The sequence below is a fragment of the Quercus robur genome, chromosome 8, assembly GCF_932294415.1.
Source record: "Quercus robur chromosome 8, dhQueRobu3.1, whole genome shotgun sequence".
NCBI lineage: Eukaryota > Viridiplantae > Streptophyta > Magnoliopsida > Fagales > Fagaceae > Quercus > Quercus robur.
In genome coordinates, this window is record NC_065541.1 from 60,231,519 (window position 1) to 60,244,308 (window position 12,790).

General features: G+C 33.4%; 2 protein-coding genes across 2 annotated transcripts; both read left to right on the forward strand.

The window, feature by feature from the left end:
* Window positions 1–263: 263 nt before the first annotated feature.
* On the forward strand, window positions 264–2,303 carry LOC126697397 (uncharacterized). Its single transcript, XM_050394380.1, has 2 exons — window positions 264–1,388; window positions 1,939–2,303. The coding sequence occupies exons 1-2, from the start codon at window positions 648–650 to the stop codon at window positions 2,005–2,007; spliced, it is 810 nt and encodes a 269-aa protein (XP_050250337.1). The 5' UTR covers window positions 264–647; the 3' UTR covers window positions 2,008–2,303.
* Window positions 2,304–9,014: 6,711 nt separating this feature from the next.
* Window positions 9,015–10,248, forward strand: LOC126696560 (uncharacterized). Its single transcript, XM_050393278.1, has 2 exons — window positions 9,015–9,659; window positions 10,168–10,248. The coding sequence occupies exons 1-2, from the start codon at window positions 9,015–9,017 to the stop codon at window positions 10,246–10,248; spliced, it is 726 nt and encodes a 241-aa protein (XP_050249235.1).
* The last annotated feature ends 2,542 nt before the right edge of the window (window positions 10,249–12,790 follow it).

The window sequence follows — 12,790 nt, forward strand, 5'->3', positions numbered from 1 at the left end:
CCAAAAAGCCTTGGATGCCATATATATATATTTTTATGTATAATAAACTAAGACTGATGTCATATAAACTGATAAAAAAGTGAAACTTCTTTCATTTCCTTCTCACAAAACGGTCCAATAATTTATGCGAGAGATATTGCAATGTTTTTATACCCCCTATCACATAACCTTCCATGCCAGGCGATGGGTCGCATATAGCTGGCAAGCAACGTATGGCACATAAGAGGACATATCTGTTGGCAATGAGGATCAAAGAGGTACGAATTGCATTTAATTATGTGATTTTCTTCAAACATTAACTCCTTGGCACCCCAATAAAGACATGGACTCAAACACATCCCGAAATGATTGTGCACCATCTCCAATTGGCTTTTCGATTGGTTGATGTTATTAGTTATTACTACTCATAACTTTCATTAATTTGTGGCCAAAACTGAAAGGACTTTCCAATTAGAAAGTCAAGAGTCCCTTCCATGCAGCATATATTTATTTCTTCGTACCAATTCCCCAATGTTCATGAATCATGACTCATCATGAGCGCCAATGAAAAGGGTATTAAAAGGAGGTACTAGCCAGGGTGAATTCCATATAGCCCAAAGACTTGTTCATTCAAAGTTTCATAATCACTGTTAATATACGAAATTGACATGGCAGCCACTAAGGTAAGCCTGAAGCTTCTGATAGACAAAAAGGAACACCAAGTGATCTTCGCTGAAGCCGGCAAGGAATTTGTTGATTTCCTTATTACAATTCTTGGTCTGCCGGTTGGAACTGTCATTAGGCTGCTTAGAAGCCAAGGCATGGTAGGCTGCTTGCAAAACCTGTACGAGAGCATTGAAAATCTGAGTGATAGTTACCTTCAGCCAGGCCAAAACAAGTCCACTCTGCTCATGCCCATTGTACACATCAATGGTGGTCCTCTACTATTGCCAAACGTAGAATCATCAACATCATGGAACTTGTATAGTTGTAGTACCAGTCGTAACTATAGTACCAGTAGTAACTACAACTCTAAGTCATACTCCTATATAAAAATGAAAAATAAAAAAAACTCTAATTCATGCTTAAGGAGTCGACAACCACAGCAATCTTATTCAGCAACAAATGAAAACTGTAATTCATACGTGTCTGCTGACAGCAATGCTATCTGTCCTTCGTGTAGGTTATGTATGACCCAAAAGTTGAATTTTGTAGAACCACCAGAGGCAAACAATCATGACTCCTCCAGCAGTGAGGGAGGGTACGTGAAAGGTGTGGTTACATACATGGTTATGGATGATCTGAAGGTGAGACCAATGTCCATCATCTCCGGTATCACCTTGCTTAACAAGTTGGCCAAGGAAATTGGAGCTCTTGAGGAGAAAGTGGTCCATTTGGCCATGGATGAGGTATGTCGTTTATCGTTTATTCTTTGTACCTTTTGCACTTTCAATTTGAAGTTCAAATCATAAATTTTTTTTTCCCATAATTATTGACAAACTGTTGTGATTGCTATGAAATGAAATTGTATCAATTGTGCATGATGTGAAAGTAATGTTACCTCACTCCTCAGTTACAACCTGTTATCTTAATTTTTTTTATTAAAAAAATTTGTCAAATTTTTTCTCTAACATTGCGCTGTTCAAATAGCATTGTTCATATGTTCAAATGCCATTTAGAGAAGAGAAGGGTGAATAAAAAGCATGGTTTTAAAAACTGAACCGGTCAATGAACCGGTTTGACACTCGGTTCCTGATTTTTACCAGTTTTTAACCGGTTTTATTGGACCGGATCAGTGGCCAGTTCTAGGTTGAACAGATAGACCGGTCGGTCTAGTCCGGTTTTTAAAACCTTGATAAAAAGCACCACATGTTTATTGTGTTCAAATGCTACCATGTTCAAAATACCACTTCTAATTTCGGCATATTATAACTACTTGTTTATGTGGTTTATTGATAGGGTGTGAAATTGCTCAAGGCTTCTTTGCTGTCGAACAGTGTTCTTACTGATGTCTTCCTCCCAAAGTAGGAAAAGAATTCAGCTGCTAGCGAGAGGTAGAATAATGCTGTCACATCTTTTGGGCATCTTTTTTTCTAAATGCAAGAGATTTGAGTAGTTGCCAGGAAGAGGATGTTTTTCTGTTGCAAATATGTTGCAAACATAAGTCAAATTTGTTGTGGCAATATAAGGGGCAATGTACATTTTTTTTTTTTTTTGGGATAAGTTAAAGGGCAATGTATTTGACCTTCTCTCACTCTCTTTCTCTTCTTTTGGGAAATTTATTTACTCAGTATTTATTAAATGATATCTTTTTTTTTTTTTTTTTTAATTTTTTTTAAATTTTTTTTATATATTTAGAAAAATTATTAAATGATTTTTTTGTTTTGGTTATAATACCTGATATTGCTTGGTACTTCTCTTGAGATTTGATGACCTCTTCAATGAGGTGCTTGACGATGACTTGAAGAATGCCTAAGCAAATGGTAATGGTTATCAAAATACAAAATGAGATGTATAATTTTATATTTTTTGGCATTTAGTAATCCCGATTGGAGAACTTCAAAGTAATTTTAATTAAATTATTTCTCGTTAGGCCATTAGGCATTTCATTATGTTTGTGTCTAGCTAAGACCACTTCATTAGAAGCCCAAGAAGATAAACTTAACCCTTAGTCGCTACCCAAAATTGAGGGGTTTAAGTATCACTACCCTAAACTTCATTACTAATTGATACCGAGTCTTTTCCTCTTAATGTTCTAAAAAAATAAACTTCTTCAATATATTTGAAATTAAAAAATATAATAAAAATGAAATATAAACCTATGTGGGCCACAATCAGGGTACTTTAGGTCATAGTTGTTAGTATCGTACGATATGTCTTATATCGTATACAAAAAGTTTCATATTGTAAGGGCGTAATGTAAGTGCTCATGAATCGTCTGATACATAGGTGCGTATCGTATGAATCATATTGTATCGGTGAATCGTACATATCATACGATACATAGACATGTGAGTTTAAAATGAGTTTTTTTTTTTTTTTTTTTTGGGTTAAAATTTGTGGTTTTATTTGATTTAAACAAGTTGTTAGACTTTGTTAACACAAAATTATAGGGAAACTTAATTGAGTCTAATGAAATAACAAGTCCATAAGTTTGTTTCCTCCCTTTACTTTCTCCTACAAAATTTAGACTATACTCATAACACTCACTTTCATATGTGCAAATTTATTTTCTATGCTATTAATAATTTATTAAATGAAAATATAATTATTTTTTATTTTGTTATTATTATTTTGAGTCTAAAAAGCTAGAATGCCAAGAAAAAATTATTAGAATAAAAAAAACCAAAAAAAAAAATGGTAAATGTTGATAATAATAAATAAAATGTCTATGAAAAAATAATTTTGCAAGATGCTGAACATGATGATAACATTGACTTAGATGGAGTTGATTAACCAAGATGATGAAAATATATTATTATTTTGGTTCATATATCATGTATTACTTCTGAGTTTAATCAATTTGAATGTGCATGTTATAAACATAAGTTAATTTGATTTATTTAGCTAGTTTTGTTAAATTTTATTACATAAGTAAAGATTAAATTGGTCATTAGTTGAATATATTTTGAATTTATAATGAATATACTTTATATATATATATATATATATGTATATTTATAATTATTTTATAATTTTATTAGGTGTTTGTGTATCTTACGATACACGATTTGATATGATACATGATACAGAAAAATAAAAAATCGATTCACGATACGATTTAGGGTTTGACAACTATGCTCTAGGTGTTTATGCAATGCCTAGGACCCCAATTAAAAGAGTCTTAATTAAATTTTTAGTTAATTATTGGTTTAACTTAGGGAGAAAAAGGATAGGTGGGTTATGCTTTATACAAATCCTTTGTATCATTTTTTGTGTTCCACTAATTACAACTTGTAATGCATTTGTTTAACTTTCCTTATAAAATAGCCAAAGTTTAAAATGAAAAAAAAAATGACAAATTATGATTGGTGGAACATAAAGTGGAACACAAAATGTGGTACAGAGGATTTGTATTCAGGTTATGCCTAGGGGTGAGTAGAAGCTTATTGTCACCGACTCAACCAACTGGTGCCAATCATCTTGTACCGCCATTGCAATCGACCGACTGAGCCGATGCTGGCGAGTGGAGCGTGAAAGGACTTTCGATGCCAGTGTGGTGCAGTCACCAGAGCAGAAGTTCGAAATCGAGATAGAGCCGAACTGAACCAATACTTGCATAATAATTTAAAAGGTTTGGATACGGCGTTGTTTTACTAGGATTTTTTTTAAAACATCATTGTATTAAGTGTTTAAAAAAAAAAAAAAAAAGCAAAACGGTGCCGTTTTATGCTAGGTTTTTTGATTTCTACCATTGTATAAATTTCATTATATTCTCTCATATACAACCTTAACTCTCTCTCTCTCTCTCTCTCGCCTCTCGGCTCGATTGGCCTTTGCAGTTTTCCCTCTCAAGTCTCATCAACAGACGCCTCACCACTCACCAGTCAAGTAGTTGCCACCAGTCACTCAGCCCAATTTGTGGCAAACCATCGGTAACCCCCTCTCCTCTCTCACCTCTCAGCCTTAAAGCTCTCTTTCTCTCTCTTTGGTTCCAAACTAAGTTTATACTATGGATGAAATGGATGATCGGCGCACTTGTTTATTTGTATTATTACATCATGTCTTTTATGTTATATTTAGTTTGGAGTGCTACATTGTTACTTCAAGTCCCACCTCCATCATGTTTCATGTCTAGTTGTCTGCCAACTAAAATTTTAATAACATTTATGCCAATAATTTTTTTTGTGTCTAGACTTTTTAGTTTTGAATGTGTTGTGTATTGGGCTTAATCTTTTAGTGATTAATAGAGAAATAGTTTTGAATGTGTTGTGTATTGAGCTTGAAAGTCCAATTTTTTTATAAAAACAAACAAACAATTCTTTTAATGTTTCAAACCAACCAAACCGACCGTAAAAAGCCGCACCACTATAGGTTGAAAAACCGACCCTAAGCGGTATGCATCGGTTCTAATTATGAAAAAACCGATCCCTATCGGTTTGGTGATAAATTTGGAAAAAAACCGAGCTAACCGAACCACACACACTTATGCCTTCTCTAACCCATCCATCACCAAGAAGGTCAATTTGATAAAAATCTAACGCAATTGAAACCCAAAATTATTTTATTTGAATTAACACAAAATATCCTTTATCGTTATTTATTCAATACTAATTAAAATAAACTACATTCATAACATTCTCCCCTAGAAAACAGCCTTGTCCACAAGGGTCTTTCTAATTCTTCCACCCCATTGTGTTTCTCACTTTCTCTATTAGTATTTCTTAAATTTCATCTCTTTGATGATTTGATATGTTCTCTGTTCCCGTGTTCCTCAAGCTTTTTTTTACTTATTTATTTTGCAATAACATTTATTTACCTTTCCTAGGTGAATGTTGTTATAGAGGTTTTTTTTTTTGAGAAGGTTGTTATAGAGGTTGGAACTTGGAACTTTGTACTTATGTTTTGGATTAATGGGTGTCTTTAGAGTATTTGTTAATGGACAATTTTAGGAAAATTTTGTTATCACTTTTATAGAAAATATAAGAGTGTCAAAAAAATTAGTTATTTTTTTCTTTATCTATAAGAAGTTTTTAAAAATATTTTTTAAACCAATACCTTTAGATCATCCGATAATTTTCATTTGTTTTATAATCATACTTTTCAGACGTTTTTACTACTTTATAGTCACACAAACTTGCAGTCATTTCCAGTATTTTATGACCTTCGATTGTCATTGACACGGTGACTTTCAAGGTTGGCCCTTGTTTAAGCTTGCAAGTTCTCTCTTCCGTTGTGTGATGGAGACATGCTGAGCTTGTTGAATAATTCAGTGATTCTCTCCATGACCTATTGCATATGCAATTGACAAGAGATGAGGGAGCTAGCTAGCCTTTTGCTCTAACTGCTCCATAATATTAATTTTTACATATGCCTAAGTTTTTATTAGAGCATCCACATCCGGAATTCCTATCTCATCCTATTTTACCATTTCAAAAAGTCACTTTATCAATTATACAATACAATTTTACAATACTCTCAGCAACCCAATTTTTATTTTCCTATTCTACTCATTAAAATAATATTTTTACATAATAAAATAATATATCCCTAAACCCAAATAAAAACAAAAACCCAAAACCCAAGACCCAAATCACAACCACCTGCTACCAGAACATTCACAAATTGTTGCTTGAAACCCCGGCCACAAACTCCGGCAACCACGGCAACCCACAATCAAAATCAAAATCAAACCAAACCAATTCCTTTAAGCACCGATCACAGCAACAAAAAAAAAAAAAAAAAAAAAAAAAAACCAATCCAGAACTCAGACCAAACCAATTCCTTTAAGCATCGATCCACGGCAACCCCCAACTCCACCACCATGAACCCACCAAAAATAAAAATCATAACAATTCCTTTAAGCACCGATCACAGCAACAAAAAAAAAAAAAAAAAAAAAAAAAAAAAAAAAAAAAAAAAAAAAAAAAAAACCAATCCAGAACTCAGAGAAGACAATCCAATCCACGGCAACCCCCAACTCCACCACCATGAACCCACAAAAAAAAAAAAATCATACCAATTCCTTTAAGCACCGATCACAGCAACAAAAAAAAAAAAAAAAAAAAAACCAATCCAGAACTCAGAGAAGACAATCCAATCCACGGCAACCCCCAACTCCACCACCATGAACCCACAAAAAAAAAAAAAATCAAACCAATGGCAACACAGCACAGCCAAATCCAGCCAAATCAAAATCCAAAATCAAAATCAACATCCAAAATCAAACCCATCTGTTCTCACCAAACCCAAACCCATCTGTTCTCACTGGCAGCGATGGCGAGAGAGAGAGGGTCGCTCGTCGCTGGATTCATCCCAAACCCGTCATCATCATCATCATCTTCGACCCAAACGCCAAACGCCAAACATCACCCAAACGCCGGCAGCGATGGCGAGAGAGAGAGGGTCGCCTGTCGCCGTCTGGATTCATCCCAAACCCATCATCACCTTCGACCCAAACGCCAAACGCCAAACACCACCCAAACGGCAACCCAAACACCACCCCAACGCCACCCAAACGCCACCCAAATTCGACCCTAACGCCGAAAACCCACGACCTCTACCACAGCTTTTCTGATCGAGCCTCACGCCGTTGCCCCCATTCTGTTGAAGAATAGAGAGCAGGAAGAAACAAAGAGAAAAGAAACTGAAAAAATGAGAGAGGAGAGAGAAATTTACCGGTATAAATGAATGAGGAGAGAGGAATGAGATTATTAAAAAATTATTTTTTTTTTATAACATTCAGCTACAGTACCATCTTACATTTGAGATGGTACTGTAGCTAAATCCCAAATTTGGCATTGGCATATAACATATAGCCTTCCCATTGTTGGTGAATTTTGGCCTTTAATGGTATATCATCTCAAGATATAGGATATGCAAAGTGGGCTGCGGATGCTCTTAGCTGCTTCAAGGGAATCGAGACTTCTAAGTTTGATAAAATGAACTAATTCAAGGTAATTCACTCTTCAAAGTTGGACTTGGCTTGGGTTTAGTGCTTGTGCATTGGACTTGTCAAGATGGTCAAGACTCAAGAGACTCAAGATGGGTTTGGACCCAAGCTTTGCCCCTCAAAATTAGACTAATTAACAATTTGTAACTTAGTAAATCATTACTATCTTTATTTATTGGCTGCCTTGTACATACTCTTAAATCACTTAATGCTACTTTTCTAGGTTGTTAATCTCCTTGATAACATGATTAGTATTAGATTTAGGAGAATGGGTTCAATTGCAGTTTTAATACTATTTTCAACCAAAAGAATCGAATAAACAAAACTACTTTTGAAAAGCGAAGTGATAAATAATAACTAAAACTTTTAAAGAGTTTCCTAAGTTTCTTACTTCAATTAACAGTAGGATATTCTATTTTTGAATTGTATCCAATTTAAGCCTAGTAGCTTTAGCAACAAAACTTCCTTTAGCAAAAACCTAAAATTAAAAAAAAAAAAAAAAAAAATTCAGTTTGAGTTTTCTTGTTGTATGGTTGAAATTGGTAAGTTTTCTTTTCTACATCCCTAGAATATGTACCAGTTGACAAGATAGTGAGATAGCAATTCATAAATTTTTTTAGATCGTCTGGCAAAAGTCTCACATAAAACAATCTTTTTCACCCTAAATCAAATGGTGCCAATTTTGTAACCAGCCCTGGTTCATCAGATTCCATCCTTTGAGACTGATGTGGGTTGATGAGGCTGAAATGAGGGAGGGCCAAAGAGGCGCAACAATGTAATGATGTATAGAAGACTAGTTTTTACACTCCTTTCGCATAAGAGATGAATGTTGGCTAGTCTTTTATGTAATATCCTGCATTAACACGTGTAACACCTTTTTTAGCCATTTATACATATATGGCCTATGGAGTTATGGACTATAAAATAAGTTCCTTTACGTTGCAGATAATTGGTGTCTTCAGCTTCATCATTCTCCAAGAGGACCAAGACGATACTATATAGGCATCATCAGGCACGGTCCAACGTAACAAGTCAATATTTGTTTTTATTTACTGTTTCTTGGCACCCCCAATAAAGGCATGGATTCAATACATTCCAAAATGATTGTGCACTAACTATCCCATTAGCTTTCAATTGCTTGAACCCATTACTACTCATAATTCTCTCATTGATCTTTTTGACAAAACTGAAAGGACTTGGGACCATAAGAAAGTCAAGAGTCTCTACATGCAACAAATGTTTAATTCCCCAATGTTCATGAATTATGAGTGCCAATAAAAAGGGTAGCAAAATAAGGCACTTCCCAGTTCCCAGAGTGCATGAATTACATAAAACCCGAAGGCTATATAAAAAAGGTAACAGCTAGCCAAAGAAGGCACTTAATTTCCATTTCGAATACATTCAAAGTTTTAGCATACAAAACATGGCAGCCACAAAGGTAAGCCTGAAGCTTTTGATTGACAAAAAGAGTCACCAAGTGCTCTTCGCTGAATCAGGCAAGGAATTTGTTGATTTCCTTATTACCATTCTCGCTCTGCCTGTCGGAACTGTTATTAGGCTGCTTAAAAAGCAAGGGATGGTTGGCTGCTTGCAAAACTTCTACGAGAGCATTGAAAATTTGAGTGATACTTACCTTCAGCCAGACCAAAACAAGGACTCTCTGCTGAAGCCTGAAGTATACTTTTCTGGTGGTGTAGTCCCTCTCCAATTGCCAAATGTTGAATCATCATCAACATCCAGGAAATTCTATAGGTGTAACAATACAAGTAATAGCTACGGCTACAGCACCAACTGTATTTCATACGTGTCTGCTAACAGCAGAGCAATCTGTCCTTCTTGCCAGAATTCCATGAGCCGCGAGCTAAATTTCGTAGACCCTCCAAGCTCAATCAATCCAGGGTCCTCAAGTGAGGGAGGGTACGTGAAAGGGGTGGTTACATACATGGTAATGGATAATCTGGTGGTGAATCCTTTGTCAACTATTTCTAGTATCACTCTGCTTAACAATTTTAATGTCAAAGAAGTAGGAAATCTTGAGGAGAAAGTGGTCGATTTGGGCATGGATGAGGTATGTCATTCCTTCTTTGCTTTTTATATATGCATGACCTCTATTTATTTCTTCTTTCATTTTCTGTTCTTTCGTTTTTTCTTGAAAGAAAAATTTGGAATCGATGACTGATCCATCCCAATACCTTAAACTGCTAAATCAAAAAGATATCTTGCCCTGGTATAGTATGTTATTACGAGTCTACGACTCTAGAGTATAGAGCCTATATGCTCAAATATTACCACTTGGAGAAGATAAAATGGGAAACAAGTATTGGCTCATCTAAAGAAAAAAAAAAAAAAAAACCTAAAATGTAGAATTTCTTAATGATAAATGTAAAAGACTTGGGATTTAATTTCTCCTTAAAATTTTTTTATTGATATCTTAACGTTATAGTAATAAACAAATATAATGTAGCATATATCTTAACTTTAAATATTGTTGTATCTATATGTAAAATATGCTTCTGTTATTTACTAATTACTGCACAATAATAACTATTTTGCTCCTTTATGTGGTTTATTGCTAGGGTGTGAAATTGTTGAAGGCTTCTCTGCTGTCGAATAGTGTTCTCACTGATATCTTCCTCCCAAAGTTGAGCATGAAATAAGCTTCCAACAGGAGGTAGAAGCGTCCTTATAATGGCACTGTTGCAGCCGATTGGAATTTTAATTTCTAATAAAGTGTGTGTTTGGATGACTTTGTTTTTATCGGCTTATTTTGTTTATTATATAAAAGTACAATTGTACCTCATAAAATGTAATTGTATTTCTAAAAATTATTTTTATTATTATTTATGGGTCTCACTGCACTTTTTGGTACTATTCATGTGTTCCATTATACTATTTCAACTAATTTTTACCTTTATCTACAATACTTTCAATAAAAAGTTTTCAATCTTAATAAAATAAGCGGATTTTAAACAGGCCTTTAAGTGTATCCAAATAAACCCTTAACTCAAGAGGCCTGTGGCTGTGGGATTGCCAAGACTTTTTTTTATTTTTTTTTGGGGTTGCAAATATGTTATAAATCTGGTGGCAATGTAAAAGGCAATATGCTTGCCCTTCTTTCTCTTATTATTTTTTATTTTTATTTTTTGGGAGTCTGGTTAGGTTTTCGTTAATTATCACCTTAAATAATGGCTGAGAGGTGAGGGCCATAAGTCAATTTCATTATGTTTATGTCATGCTGAGATTACTCAATATTCTGTCCCACTTCTCTCGTACGGAAGATTTGGATTCTCAATATAATTGGGCCTACAATTTCCCACTGAGATCGCCGAAGCCCTGACATTGTTAGGCCCATTAGGCGTTTCATTACATGTTTGGTGTCAAGCCCGACCGCTCAATAAGAAACCTTGAAGAAAAAGGTTTTGGGCCCGCAATATTCCGCTTGTTATGAAATAAAAATAAAATAGTAGTAAACAATAACAAAGAAAAACTAAAAAACTATTAAGTATATATAAATATCAATCTCTCAAGTGGTCATCCACACGCTGTATTGACCAGATGATATCTAGAGTACATATAAATTATCTGTTTTAAACAACACGTGTATCTCAATTTTATATGAAATAGAGCATATATATATATATATATATAGCCTTTAAAAGTCGGTATAAGCCAACATTTGATCGGCAATTTCGAATGGCATTGGCATAGAATGCCGCATAATACAAATCTTGCCACCCAAAATTGTATGCTGCCTTATATCATAGCACTGCTGATGTGTTGTGTTGTTGTTTTATTTTTCACTTAAAAAAAAAAAATTACATTTCAAAGCTCACAGTTTAGAGATGAATTTAAAATAAACATGAGATTTTTGAGATTTTAAATTAAACTCTTCACTTTAAAAAATGTTTTGATTCAAACCATAAACTAATTGTGTGTAAAGCCATTTATAAAAAGTGCTTAAAGAAAATGTCTAGTTTTGAGTGAAATAGTGTTAGTATATAATAATCATATGTGTGATAAAATAAAAATAAAGTCGTTTTATTTAAGAATTTTCTGTTAATGATGTCAACATAAATGGATTTATGGTTGAATTTAAATATTTCTTAAAGTATAGTTTAATTTAAACGTGTGGAGTTTAATTTGAAGCCATCCATAAACATAGAGTTTCGAAAAAAAAAAGTATACACATATATATATATATATATATTAATTTTAAAGTTTTTTTTTTTGGATAAATACAATAATATTTTAAACTTATGACATCCACTTTATGATGATTTCTCTTTTATCATTAAGTCAAGAAATCAATTGATTTTTTGTATAGACGATGATTGAATCCTAAATTTTCTATTTGAAAACAATAATTTTTTTTATTATTATCACGACATGTTTCCATAACCATTAGTGGACATATTGTAATTTCCATGTAAGCCTACTCTGCCTTTTGTTTTAAACTAATTTGGCTCAAGGAATGATGTCTCCATTTATTTGGTGCCCTATGAGTGTATATTAGTGCGTTATGTTTTATATTCCAAATGATGGGTTGATACTTTAAATATTAGGGTAAATTACACCTACCTCTTTTATTAAAATGAAACTTCCCCAAATATCTCTTCTATTTAGGTTTCTATATATATGGCACAGAAGTCTATGCCTATCTTTATATATATATAAAATTGTTCAATTTTACACATAATTAAATAATATACTATTATTATAACATGGTATCAGACTTAGGGTTTTGAGAATTATTTATTTATTTATTTTTTGTTTGGCATTTTTTCGATAATATTATTGCTCCCCACATATTAGTCTACAAATCTCGGACTCCTCTACAAAACCCCACAAAAATCAGCTGAATCAGGGACGGAACCAGGATTCATACCTAGGGGGGGGGGGGCAATGCTTAAAACCAAAAAAAAAAAAATTATGAAAATAAAAACTAACATCTATTTTATATTCAACAAAATACTACATACAAAATAAGTATTTCTTATTATAAAACACATCAACAAAGTATAACATACAAAATAAGTGTTTCTTATTTTGTGCGCGATTTTTGTTTAGTCCATATTTATTTTTTTATTTTGTTTTTGTAGTTAAAGTGGCATGAATTTTATTTATTTATTTATTTTCTTGTAGGTCAATATCTAAATATTTTAGAGGAGGAGAGACAAAAATATATATATATATATATAT

Bases quoted from the DNA above. Each gene is read 5' to 3' on its own strand.
- LOC126697397 (XM_050394380.1), top strand. From the start codon at position 648: ATGGCAGCCACTAAGGTAAGCCTGAAGCTTCTGATAGACAAAAAGGAA. The intron at 1,389-1,938 runs GTATGTCGTTTA...GTTTATTGATAG, and splicing joins TCCATTTGGCCATGGATGAG to GGTGTGAAATTGCTCAAGGC.
- LOC126696560 (XM_050393278.1), top strand. From the start codon at position 9,015: ATGGCAGCCACAAAGGTAAGCCTGAAGCTTTTGATTGACAAAAAGAGT. The intron at 9,660-10,167 runs GTATGTCATTCC...GTTTATTGCTAG, and splicing joins TCGATTTGGGCATGGATGAG to GGTGTGAAATTGTTGAAGGC.